This window comes from Zingiber officinale, chromosome 10A (assembly GCF_018446385.1).
Source record: "Zingiber officinale cultivar Zhangliang chromosome 10A, Zo_v1.1, whole genome shotgun sequence".
Taxonomy (NCBI): Eukaryota; Viridiplantae; Streptophyta; class Magnoliopsida; order Zingiberales; family Zingiberaceae; genus Zingiber; species Zingiber officinale.
Window position 1 is genome coordinate 31521744 of NC_056004.1, and position 25724 is coordinate 31547467.

Here is a 25724-nt window from a genome sequence, read left to right on the forward strand (position 1 = left end):
TTGACCCATCTGGATTTCCTCGTGCCAAGTATCTGGTCAATCTTTTGACCTACTTGGACTTCCACCAAATGTCCGGTCACACTTGACCCATTTAGATTTCCTCGTGCCAAGTATCCGGTCAATCCTTTGACCTACTTGGACTTCCACCAGATGTCCGGTCACACTTGACCCATCTGGATTTCCTCGTGTCTGGTTTCACTCACCAGGATTTCTCATCTGCCTAGCTTCACTCACTAGGACTGCCCATCTGCCTGACTTCACTCACCAGGACTTTCACCTAACTTCACTCACTAGGGTTTTCATCTGGTTTCACTCACCATGATTTTCCCACTGTTCGACTTCACTCACTGGGACTTTCACTTGCCTGACTTCACTCACCAGGACTTTCATCTAACTTCGCTTACTAGGATTTTCCAATTGTCTAGCTTCACTCACTTGGTCTTTCACCCTTGGTCTTTCACCTGACTTCACTCGCCAGGATTTTCCAACTGCCTGACTTCACTCACCAGAACTTTCAACTGCCTAACCTCCAGTTAAGACTTTCCCAGTCAAGTATCCGGTCAACCCTTTGACCTACTTGACTCTTCTTCACATCTAATCGGTCAACCTTGACCAGAGGGGAATTGTATCAATAATCTCTCCAAACGAACGATTGCATCTGCAATCTTCATGTATTGTCAAACATCAAAACTCAAATATCAAGACTCATACTTGAGCCAATTCAAACCTAGTCAACTTGATCAACTTTAACCAAGAGATATTGCATCAACAGAAAGAACACAAAAATATGAGAATCTTATGACAGAGGATTTGATATCGACAAAATACATAATCAGAAATAAATAAAAAAAAAACTAAATGGGACAGAGATCGGATATCAACTCAATTACCTTACTTACACAAAATTTAATTCGACTCTGGTCGTCGAAGGGGTATTAATTAAAATTGAGGGTCTCTTGAACAATTGAGCTCCCTCCCGTCCCCCGGCGGCTCACCGCCGATGGTTGTTTGATTTCCGGCGGAGAGCGCACCCAGTCGCGGTGCGAAGCGAGTACAGGCGAGGGACAGGGAGGACTCCGACCTGAATCGATGCATGTCATTCTTCTGGGATGCTCTGTTGAGATCATATTTTATCGCCATCACACCCGCCCAACAAATCACCCCCGCGTCTCGGCCCAAACCCTATCTTCGTTACGTCGTCCTCTCTTTCTCGCTTTAGGTCTAGGGATTTGAGGTTCCCTGTGTATGGAGGATTCGGGACAACTGAAGCGAGCCTTGGTCGATTCTTCAGCGGGAGCGATCGCTGGTGGAATCTCACGGACAGTGACGTCACCCATGGATGTGATCAAGATTAGGTTTCAGGTCCTATCTTTGTTTCTCTGGATTTAAGATTTGTTTTCTTTTTTTTTTCTTTTCATGATCAGTCTCTGAATGGTAATCTCGATATTCCATTTCTATGTTTAGCTACTGGTTCTTCATGTATCATTGTAGAAAAAACATGAGTAAGTTGTTTGTGATTTTCTTTAGTTTTTTGTTTCTCATTTTAAAGTTTAAGGAACTGTAAGATGATTAACTGTTGCTGTCATGGTTTTATAACCAATCAGTTTACACTAAATCCGTCATTAACTTTCCCCTAAAGAGTGGATCGTTCTATTGGAAAGGTTGCATTGGAGAATATTTATATTCATTTGGGAATGGATTAACACACGCCTGAGTGTAGCGGGGCGCCCGGATACCAATTTTTAAGGGGCTCCGTTGGAGTTTGGTGTGTTTTTGAAGTATTTTCTAATGTTTTTGGTGTTTTTACTAAAACCAATCTTTGTTTTTGATGTTCTTAGGTGTGTAGATGAGTCTAGGTACTTGAAAAGTCAAGTAGGGTTGATTCTGGGTTGGTTTGGGTCATTTTGGAGATGTTTTAGTCTTGTCTTTGGGAAAACTAGATCAATAAAGAGGATACCTTGTTTTCTTACTTAGAACACTTAGTTATTGTCCTCTAGTGAGCCTCACCTTTAAAGGGCCTCACAGTTGAATCGTTGCCTCAACTATTTTCAAGGTTTCAGGCTGTTTGCCTTCCGTACTTAGCACAGGACTTATCTGGCCGTTCTGTTTATCCCTTTTACAATTATTGTTCACATCTAGGTTACTTAGAAAAGGATTGAGGAGTTTTTTCCCAAGTGTTTTTCAGAAAGAAAAAGAAGGCAGAGCCAAGGTTTAAAATTTTGACCTGTGCCGATGTTTCGACCTTGGACCGAAACGATATGATTTCGGTACCGTATCGTGTCTTGCCGATATAATTTTGGTATTTTTAAAATATAAAATGTATTAATTAAAAAATAAATTATTTAACATAAATATTTTAAAAAATAAATAAAATAAAAAATAATCTTTAAAAAAAGAAAAGATATGAAAATAGATAAATAAATAAATAAAAATTTTATTATAATTTTTAAATTAAAATAAATGAAATATAAAATTAATTAGATAATTTTATTAGGGTTTAATAAAGTCTCTTTAGATTATCTCCATCATAGCTAAGAGTTGATTAAAATAATTAGCCTAAGTTTAATTTTAAAAAAATTTGAAATCCGACACCACTCGCGAGCTCGCGCGACTTCGGGCTGCCGTGGGGTTGCGCGACCCCTCAGCCATGGCCACGGGGATTGCATGACTCCTCCGACGCGACCGTGGTGGTCATGCGACCCCTTTGCAGCGGTCGCAGGGTCGCACGACGCCTCCGTGGCGGCAGCGGAAGGGTTATGCGACCCCTCTGTTGCAACCACGGGGTCGCGCAACACGTTGCAGCTGTTGCGGGTCTAATGCCGGGGTTGTGCCGGTACCAGTCGCCAAGCGGAACGAGACGTTTCGACTGTCTCGGTATGCCACTTTAAACCATGGGCAGAGCCCTATATGATCTAGTAGAGGTGTTAGTTCATAAAAAAAAACTTCTTATTAAGCAGAGAGTACGCACATGGAGAAAGGAAATTACAAAAAGGAACTTAAAGACTAGGAACTTAGAGTAAGGAATTTGCAAAGGAAATTACATAAGAAACTTACCTAAGGAAGATTTGCAGAAAGAAACTTGCACACACTTGCACTTACACACACTTGCTCTCTCAAACTCTACATGTTAAACTATGAGACTGAGGTTGTATTTATAGAGTGGGATGGCTTGAGAGTTTGCTTTGTCCCGTAGTAACTTGGTGATGAGGTGTCCTTCAACAGGGTGGAGGATGAGATGGTAAAGTAGTTGTCCTTTTGCTGAGTGGAGATGTCCACTGAATAAAGTAGGGGACAGTGGAGTAGGTGAAGAATCCATCGAGTTCTGCTTAGTGAGTTATGACATCACGGCTTACGTTTCTTTTGTTGTGATGTCATTGCTTACGTAGTTGGGAAGTTAGGGTTCCATTCTGTTGTCTAAATTGTGTTCACCGACAGAGTCCAAAGAGGGGGCTCTGGAGCTAGAGTTGCTCTTGCTTGGTCATCTGTTCTGGTGTGATCATTAGCTTAATGGATTCTTCATATTTTGAAGTTTTTCTAAATAAGACTCCTCTCCATCCCGACTCACAGCCATTTGTTTCCATTACCATGTAGTATGTGTCTAATAGAAGAGTCAGAACTAGACTGGTTTTTACCATTGCTTTGATTTGTCTTACTAGGTTAATATCTCGTTGATTAAAATATCTTTGAAGTTTTATTATATAGAGGTCCACTTATTTTTCCAATATTTTTTAAGTAATGTCTGACATAGTAAGAAGCCCAAGAAAACTCTTTAAGGCTTTTGTGTCTTCCATTTTATCTAGAAACACTAGTAATTTGGCGTGATTTGTGGTTGAAGGGTCATTTTCCTTGTCCTATTTCAGTTCTTAGAAATTTTATGTGTTTTGTTGCCCGTGTTATTTTCTTTTTGTAGACTGAGTCCATGTTTCTCGAAAAGGTTGAAAATAGTATGCAGATGAGCAAAATGTTCATCTTTTGTTTTAGAGAATACTAGGACATTGTTAATGTAGACATATGTAAACAGATAGTCGTTTCTAAAAATGTCATCCATCTTTCTTTGAAAGATCTGGGGTGCTACTTTAAGTTTGAATGATATTACTAATCATTCAAAATGTCCTTCTGGACATGAAAAGGTTGTCCATTCGATAGAATCAGGATGTATCTTTACTTGTCAAAATCCTGATTTTATATCAAACTCAGAGTTCCATTTCGAGTTTTGTATTTTGTTTAGAAGTTGGTCTTTATTAGGTATTTTATACTCGTGTTCTTGACAATTATCATTTAATCTTTTGTAATTAAAGACCATTCTTGATTGTTTGTGTTTTTGTTCAGATTTTTTATTTACTATAAAGGTCGGGCTTCTATGTCTGGACGTAGATCATTGGATTGCTCCAGGTTTATTAATTGTTTAATGTCCATAGTACATTCTTTTGTCTCCCTAGTGTACTTGAAGTCTTGTACTAAGATATGGATTTATTATGAATAGTTTACAATATACCTCATCTCTTTCCCAATATTTAGTAGGGTTTTTCTCTATGATTTCTATTTTCTCTGGTCTAGAAATTAGGGCGTCTAAGCTGAGTTGGGTATTTAGTAATTGAAGTAAATACGATGGAGAATGTAAATTTGTAGGGATGTCTAAGTCTTTAGGATTCTTTGTTACTATTTCTAGATAAGGATCTAGATAAGGGCTAATGCAACCAAGTGTTTCTAGTTTTCCTGATATTCTTGGATAGCTAAGGAGCTATTAAAGTTCTGAGTATTTATCAAACCGGGACAATTTTTGTTTGTACAGTTGCAATTTTCTTTGTTTACTCTGATGGCTAGGGCATAGCCCATTGAGGTAAAAGGAATATTGGAAGGATTAGTAGTGGTAGGAGTATTAGAAGGGGCATCACCACGCTTACACATGGTGGAAGGATAGTCGGAGACTATGGGGAAACAACGGGAGTGGAAAGGAAAATAGCATAGTCTTTGATAATGAGGACGACTCTCTTAGGAGCAATAAAGTTAAGTCCCAAGATTAAGTGTATATTCTGGTGCAATAAAGACATAGCTTAGAAAGGGATGGGGGAGCACTAAAAAGATCGCAATTATTATAAAACTGTAAGTGTATATTGGTAACAAACTTAGTACATGACAGTTTTTGGCCATCAGATTAAGTACTAACCAAAGGTTGTGTAACAATTTTGATAAGAGCAAGTAGTAAAATACCTAAAATAGTAGCTTCATCGATCATGGAGTTTGTTGCTCCATTGTCAAGGAAGGCATGAAGTGTAAATTCATGGCCATGGATGTTTACTAAACATCTAACCCATATATCTCAGGTTCTACCCGTATTACAAATACTTGGTGTTTTGATAAAAACCAGATCCATATCTTGTTCAGTAATCATGACACCTTTTCCTTTGTTAGTGTGTCAAGTGACGATTATCGGGGGCTTGAGACTAGCGAGCTCATCTTCTATAAGGTTAAGTTGGGTTTCTAAGACTTTCAAGAAGTGTGTTTCTAGTACTGCTACGTGAGTTGTTATGGGTATGGAAATAGCAAAAGTTTATTCGAGGCATAGGTTACAAATTTTACGTCTACAAAGTTTGCATGTGCCTCGTTTATCGATGGCAAGGTAAAAGCCATATAGAAAACATGGAACATTACTTGTCCCAGTTTTTAAGGTCCAATCATGAAGGCATTCAGTGTGGTTGTATAGGTGAGGTGTTTAGAGGTGAGACATTGGACAGGTCCATCTTAGTGCTCTTCTAAGTCATCAAAGCCATTTGTAGGGTTATTACTATTGTCATGATACCAGCCATATTTCTCAGTTATCCTAGAAGGGGTATATAGGAAGGAATTGACTAATTTGTAATTTGAAGAAGATGAGATTTCTTCTATATTAGTTACTGACACAATGGAGTAGTAGATAGACGAAGTGTCTTATATGTCTGATTGGACTTCTACTAAATCTAAATTGGTACAAGTTACTAGTTTTGCTTCCCTACTATATAAGTTTTTCTTAGTTGGGCAAGTGGATGGCATGTGTCTAGGTTTATTACATGCGAAACAAGTAATGATATTCACATATGTTTTCTTCGGCTTAAACCGTCAGACATGTTTATCTTTATTTAGATATAGTTTATTTTCTCTACTCTTTCTTAAATAATACGTTTTCTTAGGCCTGACTTTGGGTTTGGTAGGCCTATTGGGCCTTTTTCTTCGTCTGTATTGTCGGTGTTGGTTTTCTCTGTATTGTTGGGAGATTTGGCTAAAAATTAGTATTGTTGATTTTTAAGTTGTTTTTGTATCTATATGTAAGTACATTTCTCTTTTAGTATTGAGATGATGTGTTGTATTCACACTCCTATATTATCATATTGGGGGTGCTACCTTTATGTTTGTCCATGCCTTATGAATTTCCTTACCTAAGTCTTCTAGTAATTTACTAAACAATCGTTTGCCTAAATTGCCTAGGAAGTCATTGCAAAATGGTTTTATCAAGTTCCAACTAAAAAGTTGGAGTTGTTATAGATCTCTCATGACTTCCCTTTGCCGTAGATCTAGTTCTGTATTAGCATCTCTGGCGGTTAATAGTATGTGGATAGTATAACAAAATTTAAGATGTTATTTCCTTGTGATGCTATGCGAGCTATTTCTAGCTCTTGCTACTATTCTCATCATAACTTCTTCAGTTTCTATGTCAAGTTCATGTTTAGCTTGATTATCTTTTTGAACTGAGCCAATCCATTGTTCTAAGTAGATATCATATAGTCGAGGGTCATCACATTCTCCTATGTTTAAAAGTACAAAAATTTTCCCGAAATAAGTAATTTTTGGTAGTCTTTGTTTTTCTATGGTTCTAAGTAACATATTATTATTTGTATAAGGAGTATTTTTGTTCTGGGAGGATGACCTTATCCATAATCCCTTGTAACCATTAAACTTTTGGGATACTAAATCACTAATGGGGGAGTTGTTACTAGTGGTCTTGGGGTAGATGTCGCAGTAGATTCTTTTGGGTTCATGAGGTTTACTTCTTCAGGCTGTTTTCTAGCGATAATATTTTGATCTTCATCAAATCTAGTTTTTTTGTTGTTTCTCAAATTGTTCCAGTTCTATTAATTCTTCTGAAGCTATGTATGTTATTATTTCAGCGGTAAATATACGTATTCGTCTAAATCATCAAAAAAACTTGTGCTGTAGTTCTTGTTGAAACATACAGTTTATGTTGTCTTGTTGATGTACAAGTTGGTTAACTAATTGAAGGTGTTGGTTACTTAGTTGTTGTAATGTTTGTCTTGCATTCTTTAAGGTTTCTTCTGTAATTTTTTATGTAAGTATTTCAACATGCATTAAGTTATAGTTTTCTGTTTCTTCACCTTCCTTTGTTTGTGAAATAAAAGGTTTATAATCATTAAACCTAACCGTCAAGCTGCCATGTTCGTCTTTATACATGATTGACTCTGTAGGTTGAAGAGTTTGGGTTTGAGTTATGAGATTCATATTCTGGCTAGTCCTACTAGGTCTCCTGACAAGAACTCCTTTGGTTTTAGGCTGTAAATACCTTTTGATGTAAGAGCTTATAGTCTTTCCTAAGAAAATTATTTCTATTTGAACCTTATGTATTTGAAAGTTTCCATATCCTTTGGCTTAGACTAGAATTTTAATGTGTTTGATAAAGTCTAGAGTGATCATATTAAAGTTTGGGAAAAAATATATAATACCTATGTTGCTATTTATATCTACTTCAATAAGTCCAATGACAGCCTTTTCATCATCTGAAAATCTGGTGCCATATAGAACTAGGAATACTTTTGCTCTTATGTTTTTCCTAGTTAATCCTCTAAAACTAAATATAATTAGTCTTAGGTGAATATAATTATGTCTTTGTTGTAAAATTGTTCTTACTGATTCTTAAGTCATAAGATTCAATCTTTCTTCTCCTCCATCAGGGAGATGGAGAGGTTGTGTCCTATGATGGCGATAAAGTGATTTAGAAAAAGATAGTATCCCTTGGTTATATAGTCTTCTTGGATTAAGTGAGTTTAATTCTTCATTGGAAAAGATCGTTAAGTTCCTTTCTACGTCTATAAGATCTGCCAATTGATAAGTTGAGGTACTCTTATGTCCTTTGATTATGATATTATCTAACCAGGAAGTTGTATGTGTTTCCGTTTGTCCTCTCACTATTTGTGAGGAACTTGTGAAGGTCCAGTTTGATTTCTTGTTACTCATTGCAACTGTGTGGTATAAGGACTAAGTTTTAGGTTGTCGTCTGGGGATGATTTTTCATGTAGATAGTTTGCTTAAGTCATTTGTTAAATTATCTATACTTTCTCTCCACTCGGTGACCTTGTTTGTTTTTTGAGTTTGTGTTTCAACTTGAAGTAGTTTGTTTTCTAATATTGTGAGTTGGTGGAGTAATGATACTAGTAGTGCTATTATAATATTGTTTTGTTGGATTAAAACTTGATATCCTTTCCCAGTAACTTCAAGATTACAAATAGCCGTTATCTTGGATTTTTGAAAATTGTCTGGAAAAGTCTAAGGCTTCTTCGTTATATGTATTTTTAAAATTCAGTTTGTTCATTTATATGTAATGTCTTCAAGTGCATTATGTAAATTCTTAAGGTCATCTGCTATCTGTGTTGTAATTAAGTCTTTAATTTGTAGTAGAATAGTTCTTGACTGAAGTTCAAAGTGTTTAGACTAAAGTTCAAAGTTCTTAGGTTTATTTTCTTCAATAAGTTTCAAAAGACTTAGGATTTCTTTCTTGGTAGCAATAAGTAGATTTAGTTGACAAAACTCTTTGTTTAACGAGTCTTGTGCGTCTTTTAAGAAGTCTATGTTTTTTTTTTAAGTCACTTATTATTTGTCTGTTGAATTAAAGTGATAGATACTTGTTCTAATATGTGTCTAGTCTATTTTTGTTGTGATTCTAAGGTCGTGCCTATACTGAGAAGTAGGTTAGTAATAGTGTTTAGATGTGGATCATCACCATGTAAACAATGAACATATTTCCAAGATCTAATATAACAATGATGTTTGTGTTGGTCCGAAGTAATAATTTTTCTGGCCGGAAATTGTGATTCTCTCTCACTCTCTCTCTGCGCGCACTTCATTTCCTTCTTCACTTGATAGATAATCATTGTTTTTCATATTTCTAGACATTTTTATGCACCTGATGGTATATGAGAAACTGTTTTACTGGCCAATTCAGGTTCAGCTAGAGCCAACATCTTCATGGGCCCTACGCCAAAGAGACCTGAATAAGTCTTCAAAATATACTGGAATTTTGCAAGCTACTAAAGATATTTATCGAGAAGAAGGTTTGCGGGTATGAACGATGTTAGATATTTTTGTCTTATGCTTCTATTGCCATCAAATGTTCCTTATTTATGGCTTAATGTATGATTTTGATCAGGAAAATGCATGATAAATGTATTGGCTTCAAGAGCTAATTCCTTTTGCTATTAAGTAATCAATATTATGCTAACCAAGTTTGACGTCTTTGTCAAGTCCTAGTCTCGGTGTCTTTCCAACCTCAACTATAGAGAAGAAGAATGAGTAAAGGTTTGTCTCAACTAGGATGGTGATGTATTTCCGCTGCCTTCTGTTCTGCTTGATCTGAAGTAGAAGATGATTTTGTTGCAGTTGATCTTAAGGTTTCATTTGTTTCTCGGCCTTGAGAACCCTTGTTGCCTTTTCCTTTGGTTATTCAACTACATTTGGTGTATCTATATGGGTTCTGGTTGCCATGAGAAACCTCGTCTTGGCCTTGGTGGCCTCGTCATCATATTCCCATATTCCCATTGTGTTCTTGACACCACTCATGACTTGCAAATGCTGACGTTGGGATTGGCGGCAATGAGATCTAGATCAGTCGCAAATTATAGATAAAATAAAGGACACTCTCACCAGAGTCCTCCTTTGAGCTCACATGGCCGATTCCTTAATGACCCAAAGAGATGAGATCTTCTCCACCTTGTCTGCTGGTTGAAGATCTATCAATCTTCATTAGTTGTTTCCTTAACTTCCTCAACAATCATTTTTGTAGCCTCTTTGCGCTCCTTTGTCTCCTCCCCATGATTGACTGCAAGAATTATATTGTTTATGGTTTGAAATCCCTCGGATTCTGTTGATCTCCACTTGTACTAGCCAAAACCCTCTGGAACGAACCTATGTGATAGCCCAATGGTATGCTTGCTACCTTGTTGCATGAGTATACAAGGGAAATTTCTGATTCTTAATGTTGTGTTTTGGAACTCCAACGGAAAAATCTTGGTTGTTCAGAGGGTGTATGACTCAGAATTTCAATTCATAGAATAGATTATAAAAAAAAATTTTGTACGCTCTGAAACTCCATGTGGATTGCAGATGCATTGGTCATTGAAGAGATGCATGCATAGGAAGGAAATTTATCACTCTTATTCTTGCAGATGCATTGGGCATTGGGAAGGTGTATGCATTAAATGGGTACTGTTTTTTCGTTTTTAATTCTTGCAGATGCATTAGGCATTGAGGAGATGCATGCATAGGAAGAATACAGGAACTTGAACAGATATATGCCTCATGGAATTTTGTCAAAAATAGATAAAATTAAGAAAAATGTGGGAGCTCCATTTTCTTATGTTTTACTATGAAGGATAGGTAACTGCCAATGTCACTGTTGCTGAAATAGAACTGCTGAACCTTATTTAGCCTTTGATGAACTTCTTATGGTTCTATACGGGATTGGCTAGTGGCTGGCTATATCTTTCTTCAAACTGGATGAACCATATTCTAAGTTGGATATTTAGTTTAGAGAAGTTTTAGTCAAGATGCAAAATCTTGAGCCATATCAGAGTTTCGATCTTTGACTTTCGGTACTGTGCCAATGTTCCGGTGCATGATACCAGTGATAGGTTGGAGATTGAAAGAGGAAGGAGAACAAACACAAGAAGGGGACATTGTTTGTGCCGAGTTGTATGGAGTTTCGATAATTTACCGGAATGATACATTTCAACCGTTTCACCTGACACGATATGAGATTCAAACCATGGTCTTAGTGAGAGGATCTTTTAACCCTTTATTTCTATCTTTCTTAGAAAATTGGTTGTAAATTGGTTGTACCTAGAAAATAGAATAAAAAAATTTAGAATGTTGCAGATGTTTGTTTTTTGAATGAATTATTGCCAAGTTGATTTTGTTTCACCTAGAGTCTAAACAAAACAGGGATTTTGGAGAGGGAATGTTCCAGCTCTACTATTGTACATGCCTTATGCAGCTATACAATTTACGACTCTGCACTACTTAAAGACTCTTGCAGCAGGTTCATCCAAAACTGGTATGCTTTTATTTGGAGCCTGTGAATTTTCTATTTGAAAATTAATTGTACTAGCTTTCACATTTAATTGAATGTGCTTTTTACATAGTTAGTTACAGGATGGCTAGTTCTCTTATGTTTTGTCTACTTTATGCATCTAAAAAGCTTGAATAAGCAGTACTGCTACTTTTTTTTAATCAATTTATTCCCCCTTAAATTGCTTTATTTCTCTCCTACTTCCCTCCAAGTAAACATGGTGCAGGTCTTGGTAGGATTATTTTTTCCAGCTAAACTTCTTGATGCTTCAGTTTCTACAAAATTGATTAATGGAATAGGATCTAAATTAATCATAATAAAATTAGAATGCTTTGATGTCTTCAAAATTAGTTTACATATGATGATGAGTTAATGACAGTGTATATCTATATCTATATATAGGATACGTTTGTTTATCATCTCAACACCTGCTTTGATTGGTTTACTTTTCTAGTATTCTATTCTATATTTTACTGGGTTGGTAATTCCTAGCACAGTTAGGTTATCTCCACCTGCAATCTGTTCTCAGCAAATTTGTTTTCCTTTCAACATCCTTGACAGATCTGATAAGTTGTTATTTCGCAGAGGATCATATGAAGTTGAGTCCTCACTTATCTTTTTTTAGTGGGGCATTAGCAGGATGTGCTGCTACAATAGGATCATATCCTTTTGATCTTCTCCGAACAATTTTAGCATCACAGGGTGAGCCAAAGGTATTTTTTGTTTATTGTCAATGCACTTTTTAATGCAGGGAATTAAGTCAATCGACCATATGCTCCAAACCTATCATCATTCTCATATATACTCTATCATCTCTTAAAATCCTTTGGTTTTCCAAGGTACTCACAATTCACAAGAATGCTATATGGTCCTGACACTTCCATCCTTGGAAAAATTTTCTATTTGTAACAAATACATGATTATATAATTCATATAAGATGAGAATTTTATGACTTGCATCTCTCTCTCTCTCTCTCTCTCTCTATATATATATATACATATATATATAATACCAATATCGAAATTCAGTTTCCTAAGATAATCAATATGAAGACAACAATTGAGAGGAAAACTTTGTTACTAAAATTGATGCTAGAACCTTCAGTATTGAACGCAGAGTTACAGCCATGTTCTGAAGTACCAGATTCTCCATGCAAAGGCAATAGCAATCAGAACTTATAAGTCATTTGAGAACAGCTCTTTCTCTATCAGAGGGTTCTGGAAAATCAGACTGATTGTTTGCTGGGTTGTAGACCCGTGAAATAATGAATATGCAATTAAAGTTTGTAACAATTTCACATTCCAAAGATATATCAGATGATGTTTCTTCTGCCAATCCACAAAGAGACTATGTAACGTTTGAGTGTACTCTTTTCTTTCCAGATGAGGTTTAGGGGTACGCCTATTCTTAAGAATCAACCAGTAGGAAATATTATTTTGGATGAAAATCTTATGTGCCAAATAAAATTCCCCCAAAAGATGATACACCAGGGTCGATTAACAAACTGTATATGCATTCAACATTAAAAAACTTCTGAAGCTTCTTGTTGCCATTCAAATAAATCTTTTGTTTGTGGGATACGGAGAGATCCCTCAAAGAGTCCTCGATCTACCATTGTGAATTTGATATTGATAGTGAATTGAAATATTGATTGATTGTTAGTTCACTGTACCTATAAGATTTAGAACATTTAGAATTGTTGTATATTGTTAGTTCAAAAGTCATATAATTCTGTATTTCAAGATTAGGAATTTGTCCCATGGCTCATTCCAAAAATTGATAATCATGTTCATTTCCAATTTTGTAGGAGACGTTGAGGGTTGGTGCAATCATGCCTTAAGTCGTCAAGTTCGACCTTGAATTTTGATGTTTAAAAGAGTTTCCTTGAGCGAGGATCGATCTCAAATTAGGTGTTATGATAATCATAGTTGGGATTCCAGTTGATTGACAATCAATCGGTGAGCAAAGTCAACTTAGGCAGATCAATTCACTGGCGAAGGGAATGTTTCTGTTAGTTGTTAAATCAACTGGGCAATTGACTAATTTGTTGTCAGTTGACTGATGCTACAGTAGGATAGTTGGAAGGACGCTGATAATGCAGTGCTGCAATGGTTGGATGACCTAAGGGTTCTAGTGGAGCAATTGATTGATAGTGTCTCCAGTTGATTCAAGTAGCTGTTGGCAAATTCAGGGTAAAGCGATTAGAAAACCAGTTGATTGATGGTGGATCTAGTCAACTGATTGATGATAGATGAGTAGAACAACAAGGGAAGCATTGAGGGACTGAAGGCTATATAAGGGGAGCAAGGTGGACGTTTGAATGGTAGCAAAATAGAGATCCAATAAATCTTATTTAGCTTCTCTTGTATTCTCTTTAAGCCTTCCTCTAACCTTCATTCTATGCTATTGTTGTAAGAGGTTTCTCTACCTCTAGAGGCTATCATCAAATAAGAAGATCGTGAGCTTTCTAAGAGTGACTTATTAGCTAGTCATAGGCCATGAAGTGGCAACGAGGGCGCCGAACCATGTTATATGATCATGTCAGCGATTGTGGTATGTGCAAATTTATTTATTTTTATTTCGTTGCACCAACTCTTGTTTGACCTTGCTAAGCTTGTAGCAAGAGTAGATAAATTGGTATTTGCAGAAATAATTGCTATTTCACCGCCTCTATCTTACCCAACCATCCATACACACTGGTCCAAATACTCATCCTCTTAAGCATAGGAATATATCTCCACATCTGAACAGATTTTTTGTTTTATGTGACCATTTGCTCCTTCAGAACTAGGAGAGTTGCATGGTTGGCATTTGGCACCAAATGCAGTCCTTAACTAACACACATCAAAGCTATTTGACCATGTTGTTTTTGTCCAAGTGTCTTTGATGAAATCATCAACATCATCACCACCACCGAGCTTTATGCAAGACGATGCAAACATAACTAGTAACATTGGCATCAGTTCAATCACTTTTGTTACATTAACCAGAGTTTCATTTGGTACCCTCTCCCTTCACCTCTTACAACCATAACGCTAAATCTCTTAATTCACTATTTATATAGATTCCATTGGCTGTCTTTGAATGTGTGCACATCATCTCTATTCTTTCTCATTTTTTCTACACCTAATTGCTCATCATTGTATTTTTTAAAAATTATATTCTTTCCTAGTAAGCCCCAACATTCATTTTAGCATTTTTATCCTGCTACATTATTTATTTATTTATTTCAAATTGTTTCCTAGTTGCCCAATGAATGATCTATGAAGTGGGGTTGGTCGTACTATAATTTATAAAATTTACCTTTTAGCTGAAATGATACATGGGTTACCATTTTGACCACCTAACTTTTATCCTGTTAATAATATCTTTGTTATTATTTCCTTCTGAATAATATATTCAGTTTTAGATGTCTAAGACTTTGTCATGTTCATTCATCTTAATTGTTTTTTTTTATTCTTATTTTATTATTGAAATCACATTAAGATTTTCCAAACATTCTGCAGCAAAGAATTGTAAGATGATCAAAGAGGACAACAAATATTTTAAATGTTGACCATGAGACTAATTCGTATGAAGTGAGAAATATCGGTTATTCCTCCTATCTTGGGAATTAATGCAATGAAGCCTTTGTGAATATGCAACAAGTCAATACCATGTTCAAATATCCTAGAAAGGCATGCAACATTTCCTCTAATCATATTCCAACGCATTGTAAAAAATTGCTTGTTCTAACCTTCAAAGACTGAATATAATATTCTTTCCTAATCACATAATTGCCTAAAAGTTTTCCAAAATAAGGTTGGCCAGAGCACTCAAATATGGAGTCTGATGGTCAATGCTTCAGAGCTTAACACATACCGAAGGAAAGTTTCATTTTTGTGAATGTCGATCATTTAATTACTTCATATGGACTTTTTCTCTGCATAGATAAGCCATTTGATTTTCATTATGTTCTATTATGACACCATTTAAAGTATTAGTGGTATTATTGCATGTAAAAGAGAAAATTTCACCCATCTAATACATAAGCAATCTCAACATCTTAACTCATGGTTGAATTACAATGCGGGTCTAAACATCTCAATCTAATACTAACAAACTAGAGAATGTGGATTGGTGCTATATATTGGCTAGTATGGTCTACTACTTAATTTGAGCAAAGATCGAGAGGGGAATCTCTGTTTTCTAGGTGGTCCATACTGAATAATAATATTAACGTTCATACGGGCAGTTCCAAATACAATCATACGTCCTTACATGAATAGAAGAATTATTTCAGTTTTTTTTTCTTCTAGACATATTGGTGTTAGGGTATTTGATGCGTATCATTCCAATAAATTTTTGAGATTGACATCAGGTCTTAACTTTGCAGCTGCAAATAGAAAACAGGAAAATTTCAGTCTAGCTATTTGTTGAAGATATGGACGTCATGCTTAAGAACGTGCTGCTATATTGGTGCAGCGATTGGGATTTTCTGGCATTGCAATTGTCAACTTGATCTGTTCTTAAAAAATATAATCTTCTTCTTTACTCCCTTCTAGCTTAAAGTGAAGATATTCCAAGGATCTAAAGATTCTGATGAAAGAGAAAATCAAAGAATTCCAAGAAAGCTTATGGTTCAAGTATCTACTTGAAAAAATTGAGCAAAATTTTGTTTTTAGTTCTAGAAAAATGGGAGTAAAATTTTGCTTTTGTCTTTACCTGTAATCTTGCCACTAATGAAGAGAATTGAAGATGTAATTTAACGTGTAGCATATACATAGAGAGAAAGGAGTGAATTTTGGGTAATTTCTCCTATAATGAAGAATGGGACATGTCAGAAAAGTGAAATTAAAATTCTAATGATGACTTTGCGAGGAAAGGATGAAGATGTTGGAGCAGAAAGAACATAACTAATCTGAGGAAAAGAGATGGATGAAAGAAAACTGGTGATGGTCCTTTATTTTGAGGCCGGAGAGAGGGATACTTTTCCTGTTTCTGACACTGCTTGAGGAATTCACTTCAACTATCCTTTTTCTTTAAAGCCTACTAGCCTTATTTATATAAAAAGGGAAAACTTTTCTGGTCTTATGCTGCTTCTTGGTCTGGGCTTGCTGTGCTCATTCTTCGATTCAGTCATTTTGCATTGTGCCAGAAAGACTACTGTCACATTGCAAGTCATACACCATTCACTCATCTCTTGTTTCTGTTGATTCTTTGTCATAGCCATCTTTTATTTTGAGCAGGTGGAGGTTGCCTTCTCATTTGCAAGCATAAGCTCTCCTAACAGTGCTGCATTTTTTTGATCTCTCCTAAATTGTCGAGGGGCAATGATAGATAGTTCCATTCCAACTATCCTAGACCTCTCTTAGTGTTACTATGCACCTTTTGAATCTTTTTAAAAAATTCTCTTTATGCCTTACTATGCTGTATTTGCATGCCTATATTTCTTAAATGCTTGGTTGGAGTCAATTGGCTCTGCACCTTTCTTTAAATCCTAGTTTTTTTTCTTTCTTTTTTTGATGACAAGTCTTGATTGCTCTGCCATTTTTGGTGGCATACACTATTTTGCAAGAGCAAAAAAATTGTATTTAAAAAATACTCATATACCGGGAGGAAGTGTATTTTTGCTTGGTTCATCCATCCATAATATTTACTCCAGAAGCTCAATGATATGGAAAGGATGTGAGATTTTGAAAACAGCTGCAATCTAATCATTGAATGGATTATGTGGGCAATGACTGAAGTCGTGTATTAATATGTAGGTTTATCCTACCATGAGGTCTGCTTTTTATGATATCATTAAGACTCGTGGTATTCGAGGACTATATGCTGGATTATCGCCTACGCTCGTCGAAATAATTCCTTATGCTGGTCTTCAGTTTGGATCTTATGACACTTTCAAGCGAGGGATGATGGTAAAAGTTATTACAGTTTTCCATTTTCTTGAAGTTGTATGAAGCTTGATATTGTTAGTGATTTATCAATTGTTTCTTTCGGATACTATGTGCCATCTTTCAACATTCTTAAGATTGCCAGTTTCAAAACACAACTAACATGATTTATCATTATAATTCATGTGATTTTTCTTTTATTTTCTCTATTCTAAAATCTCTCTTTCCTTGTTTTTATATATCAAGCAGTTTATATCTGTCATAGTGGTGGATATGATTGATGGTATTTTTCCAATTGGCATCCACGTACCTGTAGTTTAAATTAAATGGTGAGTATTCCTTGATATACAATACTTTGGATAGTGCCTTGCCAACAATGCAACCTAGGGAGTTCTATAAGTTACTATTTGGTCAATGTTTCACTTTCTTATCTGTGACACGAGGCAAGCCTAAAATGTGTTGTTGCTGGGTGTGGCATGCAAGTAACCAATTGGAACTTCATTTGTTGTGGTTTCGTAAGATGTCAACATACCATCAATTCATTAGAGAGTTTGTTATGCTCTCCAGGCGTAGCGCAGACGATGGGCACATGACATCTCTGGCGTAATGGCCAAGGTCGATTCTCAAGACTGATGAACTGATGTCTTCGAGTTTATTCCATCATGCGCTTAACACCTGTGTACATGTATTTACCTCCCTCCATATTGATAAACTCAATTTTGTCGTGAAGTGTAGAATTGTATGAAGAGAAAAAGAACAAACATATTTTCATCTTCGTCATAATTTACAAAGAGTCCAACTAAAATAGGAGGATGCAGGAAACACTAGAAAAGGAAGGTTATAAAGAAAAGGAAAATAAAAATCTCTCTCAATCACAGATTGACCTATCCTTTTCCTCTATGTTACTTCCCTAATCTATCGAATCATATCAAATCAAATCAAATCAAATCAAATCAAAATATTCTTTAATACTGTCAATACTACCCCTCAAGTTGGTGCAAAGATATCTATCATGCCCAACTTGTTGACTTGAAATTCAAATGCCTGTTTCAACAAGCCCTTGGTCAACATATTTGCCACTTGCTGTGAAGTTGGCTCTAATGGAATACAAATTATTCTCTCATTGAGTTTTTCCTTTATAAAATGTCAGTTAATCTCAACATGCTTTGTTCTATCATGTTGAACTGGATTTTGAGAAATGCTGATTGCTGCCTTGTTATCACAGTATAGCCTCATAGGAAGGTTAATTGCCTTAGATGTCCTAGGACCTTCTTAATCCAAAGAATCTCACAAACACCTTGAGCCATAGATCTAAACTCTACCTCGGCACTGCTTCTAGCAACTACACTTTGTTTCTTGCTTCTCCAAGAAATTAAATTGTAAAGAAATGTACAATACCTTGAAGTTGATCTCCTATCAGTGATTGATCCTGCCCAATCAGCATCAATATACACCTCAATCCCTCTCTTGTCATTTTTTTTCTAAAGAAGAGTCCTTTTCCTGGATTCCCTTTCAAATATCGGATATGCAACTTCAAGGTGCTCTTTAAATGGAAAGTGCATAAATTGACTCACCATACTCACAACAAAGGCAATATCAGGACGTGTGTGTGACAAGTAAATCAACCTTCCAACCAATCTTTGGTACCTTTCTACATCTGCAGGAGTTCCCTGCTTGACTTCTCGCTTAACATTAACATCTATTGGAGTTTCTAATGGTTTGCCTCCACTCATTCCAGTTTCTTTTAAAAGATTCAGAATATACTTCTGTTGTGAAACCACAATACCCTTCTTGGATCTTGCAACTTCCATTCCAAGAAAATATTTTAGCTGACCCAAGTCTTTAATCTCAAGCTCTTTGGCTAAGCTTTGCTTCAATTTGCTCATTTCTTCAACATCATCACCGGTCAATATTATGTCCACATAGATAATCAACACTGAAATCTTATTCTTGGTGGATCTTTTAGTAAATAAAGTATGATCAGATTGACCCTGAGTGTATCCTTGACCTTTAACAAACCTTGTAAGCCTGTCAAACCAAGTTCTGGGTAACTGTTTAAGTCCATATATAGACCTTCTCAGCTTCATACCATACTTCCAAATTTCTGTAAATACAGGTGGAGGTTCTATATAAACTCCCTCTTCTAGGTTCCCATTTAAGAATGCATTCTTCACATCTAGTTGATTCAATGGCCAATCAAGGTTAGCACCTATAGATAGAAGTATTCGTATTGTGTTTAACTTAGTAACTGGAGAAAAAGTTTCCGAGTAATCTACTCCATAAGTCTGAGTGAACCCTTTAGCTACTAGGTGAGCCTTGTGCCTCTCCAAGGATCCATCTGAGTTGTATTTCACATAAATACCCACTTACAACCAACAACTGTCTTCCCATTAGGTAGGTCCACTTTCTCCCAAGTAGAATTCTTTTCCAAAGTTCTCATCTCCTCAAAAATAGCTTCTCTTCACTCAGAAACATTCAGGGCTTCTTGGATGTTGTTAGGAATGAATACACTAGACAATTGTGAAACAAATGTACAATAGGAAGGTGAAATATTTTCATAAGACACAAAATTTGACCGTGGATATTTTGTACAAGATCTATCACCTTTCTTAAGAGCTATGGGAAGATCTAGTTGACTAGAAGAGTTGGACTCAGAGTTACCCGGAAGATCAAGGTCTTGTGAATCATGAATTTTATGATTGAACCTTTGATTAGATTCATGGTGATGCTGGGGACTAGGGCCTTCCTTTTTCTTTGAATAGACAAGACCTTGATATCGTTTCACGTCCATTTATGTTGTTTCAGCTTATTCATTTTAAGATGACATTTTTATAAAGTGTTCTTGTTTGTCGGTAGATTCAATATTTTTCATATTTTCTACCTCATTTACTTTTAGTGATTGAGCATCATTAGGAACAAGTGCAAATGTTAAGTCAGATTTATCAACACATTCATCTTCATTAGTTTTGTTCTCCCCCTGAAAATGAGAATTCTTGTATGGAGTTCCTTCAAGGAAGGTGACATCCATAGAGACAAATATCTTTTTCAAAACTCGATCAAAGCATTTGTAACCCTTTTGATTGGTGGGGTATCCCACAAAAATGCATTTATGTGCTTTTGGATCAAGTTTTGATTTTCTAGGATCAAAATTATGAGAAAATGCAACACTTCCAAAGATTTTCAAAGGGATGTTTGTCACTAACCGACAATCGAGAAAGCATTTTGTGAAAATTTGGAGTGGAGTTTTAAATGCCAAATTTCGGGTTGACATTCGATTAATCAAATAGGTTGCTATCAGAACTGCTTTCCCCCAAAGATACTTAAGGATCTTAGTTGTAAAACTCAAGGCTCTAGCAACTTCAAGGAGATGCTTGTTTTTTCTTTCAGTAATCCCATTTTGTTGGGGTGTATAATTACATGAACTTTGGTGCACAGTTCCTTTCTCAGCAAAAAAAATTCCCCAATACATTGTTAAAGAATTCCGTTCCATTATCACATTGAAAAATTTTAATCTGAATCTGAAATTGAGTTTGAACCATGGTTTAGAAAATTTTAAATATCATTGCAGCTTCAGATTTTTCTTTTAGCAAAAAAAACTCGTGTGACCTTAGTATGATCATCAATAAAAGTAATGTACCAACATTTTCTAGAAAGGGTGGTCACTCTAGAAGGACCCCAAATATCAATGTGAATCATAGCAAAAGGTGCTGATTTTTTATACGGCTAGGATTGAAAAATAGATCGATGATGTTTTGCTAATTCACATAAGTCACATTGAAAAACTGACTTCTATTCATAAACAACTTGGGAAACAACTTCTCTAAATATTGGAAACTAGGATGCCCCAATCTATAATGCCATAACAAAATTTCACTATTATTTGGAATAGAAATAGAGCTGAAACAAGTTTTATGGTCTTGCCTTCAAATAATTGATCCTTCATTAAGGAGGTAAAACCCACCATCCCGTTTAGCATTCCAATTATCTTTCCCGAGGTTAAATCTTGAAATTCACAATGCGAGGAACAAAAATTAGCTCTACAATTATGATCATGGGTGAATTTACTGATGGATAGAAGATTGTATGAAAGGGTAGGAACATGTAGAACATCTTCAACATTATAGTTTGAGAAATAGGTATTGGTCCTTTTCCTGCAACAGTAGCAAAGGAACCATCTGTAATTTTGATCTTTTTATTCCATGCACTTGGTGTATATGAAGAGAATATTGCGAAATACCAATTATATGATCAGTGACACCTGAATCTAAAGATCCAGAAGCCATTAGATTTGGTACATGCAATGGTATCGATGGAAACAAAAAAATTTGTTTGATCCAACCATCTTGACCTTCTATGGGGATTTGTTTGATCTGGACCATCCATTTGGATTGCATCTGATCCGTGAGCTCAGACAAATTTTTTTGTTGTTTGCTGCTTAGTATGCATAAGTGTTATTTTATTTATAGTTTTTAACTCCCATTTTTCCTTCACACAGGCATGGAATCAATACAGATTTTCTGTTACGAGACCAGCTACTCCTGATGATTATTCTCTTTCTAGTTTCCAATTGTTTGTATGTGGGCTTGCAGCTGGAACATGCGCTAAAGCCATATGTCACCCTCTAGATGTTGTAAAGAAGAGATTCCAGGTAACATGAATATCTTTGTGCTGGATGACTGAAAAATCCTGCTAGAATATATCTAAATGCTATAGTGTCAATGGATGCTCTAGCCTTTCTATTTTGCATAGTCCTATGCTCAAAACTTTGGAAGGAGCCTCAATATGTGTCTTTCATTTGCTCGTTGGGCTTGTGCTGAGACTAATTACAGAGTTTCTTGCACAATCCTTTTACTCAAGTAGTAGGACATGTACAAAATCCGTGTTCATATATTCCTTCTATGACCATCTATATCATTTTGGGCTATGAATTTAGTTGAATTGAGAATATTCATTTACTTGTGGAATATTATGCTAGTTAGTATTTAATTTGCCATAAAAAAGATGCATCTAAATCAGATACACTATTCAAATTGTCACTTTTAGTGTGTTCAGGAGTTGTCTAATTTTTTTTGCTTGCTTCAAAACACACGGCTGCTTCTAACGGGCAGGATTAATCTTAAGGCCATGTATGGAGGTTTCCACAAAATTTTCTTGCTAACATTATCTAATTCGTGCTACATTTTGACAGTCATTTCCAATTTGCCTATCAATACCAAAATGAGTTCAAACTTTTTCGAAAAAATTACAACCCCAAGCTCGATCAATATCTTCTGGAACGAAACCAAATCAAACTATGCCTTCTTTGTCTGTAGTTCAATTTTGCCTGGTTTAACTCCTACATTGCTTAATCTGCTTTTGGTTTTTGCAGGTTGAAGGTCTACCAAGGCATCCAAGGTATGGCGCAAGAGTAGAGAGCTATATGTACAGAAACATGTACCACGCCCTATTACAGATATATCATACAGAGGGGTGGCATGGACTCTACAAAGGCATTTTCCCATCACTGCTCAAGTCTGCTCCAGCTGGTGCAATCACATTTATATCATATGAGTATACTTCCGATTGGCTGGAATCTCGACTCGCATGAAGAACATGAATAGTTCGTTTCTCATTGGTTTACTGCAGTCACACATCTGTGGCCATTTTTTTAACCTTTATTCCGAGTCACCATTTATGCCATTTTCATTTTATTATTTAGATTTATAAGAGCTATTTTACCACATCAGTTTCAGTGCATCGCCATCTGATGGCTCAAGGTTGTAAATCTTAATGCGAGAGAACATGTTCGACTAACATGAACAGGCAACTGAAGAGCCAAAAGCACATGAATTTGTACATGTCTATAATTATGATTCAAGGGGAACAAGTAGGTCAATAATAAGCAAATGAATATACACTGTTAGTTACTTGCATAGTTACAATAGTGTTGTGCTTTGCCCTTTATTTTCCCTTTGCCTTCTAGCTGGCCTCTTTTCTAACCCTGCCCTGCCCGTCTTTGTGGTTTATTTGTCTCAGATGAACAAGGCATTATTATTTGTGCCAACTATTTGATACTGACCATATGAATCTTTTCATTTAGCATGAAAATAGGTAAAATTAACTCTTACATGTGAATTTATATAGATTATCGTTCACTCTTAGTCATTTGATAGTCAGTTATAAATTAATTTCATGATTTATCTTAACATAATTTAAGGAGGGACTGTGAGAGATATCTGAGGGGACATAATCATCTTCACTGTTCATTGCAATTGCAATCATTCAAGTGAGTCATCAATATACGATAACAGGGATGGATTACCATGTAATAATTCGCATTTGATCGACTGGACAAAGACAATGCACTCAAAGGAACTAAGTGAGACAAGGTTAATCAGTTAGGACAGACGAACCTTAGAAATCTACATTGAGAATAATAAAAAGGCTGTGTGCTTTTGTTTTCTCTTCTTTAACTTCTAACAACATTGCTAATATGCTATTGGATAGTACTTTGTATGAGTGAATCTAGAGGATGTTTAATCCACTATTTTGCTTCATTTTTTTTTTAATAAAATTTACATTCCTAGAATCAAGTGTGATACGGGATATTATGAGTAGATCTAGACATGACATGACAGTCAGAGTCAGGTAATGAGGCAATTAAAGTTAAGAAAATATGACAGTCAGAATGTCACTTTTAATCGGGCTTGGCTCCTTCTCAGAGGTAAGACTCTCAATATAAGGACGGTTGGCCTATGTGGCGGTTAGATTGAAAGAGGTCTATTGCTCTCTGCCTTTATTAAGACATCTAGCGTACATTCGATCAACCATTATTCATTCGGGTTTAAGAATAGACCGGCTTGCCATAAGGTCGTCCGAGAATATATGCGTCCGAGTCTTAATGATCCAACATTCCACTCAGAGTACAACTTACAGCTGGTCAGACACATGGACTTTCATTGGTCATTTCCTTCTCCTCCTACGTATGGACGGATGGGTATAAAGATGGTCGGAGTTACAGGGTTTCATATTCTCCTTGTAAGGTAAATACGTCTCAGAAGAAACCCGACCGAGTTCATAAAAGTCAGGACATTGCTTCAGCGATCAGGGATGAGCCTCTAGATATAAGGATGATCATATGAAAACACCAATCAGGTCTTGGGGGCTTCAACCCTCCATTATTTAGGAATAATATCCTTACATAAGGCTAGTTAGTCATATAACCGCTTGGACCTAGGGGACTCGATTTTCTATTTTACTTCACAATTAGACCACCTACGTCACGCAATATATATCAGGGCATTCTTAAAAGCCGAGCGCCCCTATGGGACCCAATAGCTCGCCTACATATTGAATCGATCGGACCTAAGGGACTTATCTTCATAATTGATTCACTATCAGAAAGGCTAGTGCGATGAAATACATGGTCATCCGGCTTATTGACTGGACGATCCTACTATACTGAGGACTATTCGTTCACCACTTTATTGATATACATCGGCAAGCTAAGTGTTCGACAAAGATATACTCAGGAGACAATAGTGTCAGAGAATCATAACAATTGTTAGAGAAGAATAATCATTTATTAGAGAATATTCTCCTATATAATATAAGAATTCATTGGGATATTCTTCGAAGGTGATTATACCTCTTCCAACAGCCAGTAGTATATTCCTGGAATCGTCTCATTAATGGCATTGGTTAGAAAAAGGGTGCACACGGGTAATGGAGAATTCCTCGGATGATGGCTACTCGCCTCCCAGGCTGTACATATTCTTTTACCCAGCAGCTTCTGACACCCGATATTCTTTGGCATCTCATGACTATGAAGATTATGAGAGATGATATATAAAAGGATCCTCTCCTTTGACAAGGTACACTTTGAGCACATATTTCACTACGCGCAAACTCTCGTTATTCGACCACTATTCCTCTTCTCGCTCGAGCACTATACTGACTTGAGTGTCAGAGGGCTTTCGCTAGGGATCCCTCCCTAGTTTTTGACACTAATGTTTGTCTACTCGATTTAGTGTGTAGAGAGGATTTTTTATTCCAGTGAGAAGGATATCCTGTTTAATTTAAAGTTTTCTGCTAGTTAACCTTCAAACCATCTACCCAGCGCGCCATCTCCAACTTTCAGACAGGATTAAATTTGACGTCGTCTATGGAAATTTTGTTTGAATATAAAACTCAGATATGGAAGAAGCTAGATGACTCACCACAGTTACATTGACACAAGAGGAATTGGATATATTAATCAACACGAGCGTAAAATTGGTGCAGCAATAGCAACAAGTAGCGAGGACCGGCGGTACCCTGTCGCACGACCCCGCTACATTAGCAACAGGCCCTCATACTGAGCGAAGAGCCCGGGTGGGAGGTCCAACAGAGCGCCAACCAATTCCTCCGGTGGTTGGCTTGGTGCCTCCATATGTTCCACCAATCCATTTACCGTCTGCGCCCTAATTGCCTGTATATCATCAGGCATTATTTCGCATGCCGCCCGAGCATATGGGACAAAATGAGTGACTTCAAGGAT

The 25724-nt window shown here is 36.3% G+C and overlaps 1 protein-coding gene across 1 annotated transcript; it reads left to right on the forward strand.

Annotated features, from left to right (window-relative positions):
• The first annotated feature begins 913 nt into the window (after positions 1 to 913).
• Positions 914 to 23149, forward strand: LOC122026385 (mitochondrial thiamine diphosphate carrier 2-like). Its single transcript, XM_042585087.1, has 7 exons — positions 914 to 1362; positions 9209 to 9325; positions 11203 to 11314; positions 11915 to 12042; positions 17078 to 17230; positions 21702 to 21854; positions 22575 to 23149. Exons 1-7 carry the CDS (start codon positions 1246 to 1248, stop codon positions 22791 to 22793), a joined length of 999 nt encoding a protein of 332 aa, XP_042441021.1. The 5' UTR covers positions 914 to 1245; the 3' UTR covers positions 22794 to 23149.
• Positions 23150 to 25724: the final 2575 nt, after the last annotated feature.

Coding starts and splice junctions, on each gene's coding strand:
- LOC122026385 (XM_042585087.1), top strand. CDS start 1,246: ATGGAGGATTCGGGACAACTGAAGCGAGCCTTGGTCGATTCTTCAGCG. Junction 11,315..11,914: donor AGCAGGTTCATCCAAAACTG/GTATGCTTTTAT, acceptor GTTATTTCGCAG/AGGATCATATGAAGTTGAGT. Junction 12,043..17,077: donor CATCACAGGGTGAGCCAAAG/GTATTTTTTGTT, acceptor ATTAATATGTAG/GTTTATCCTACCATGAGGTC.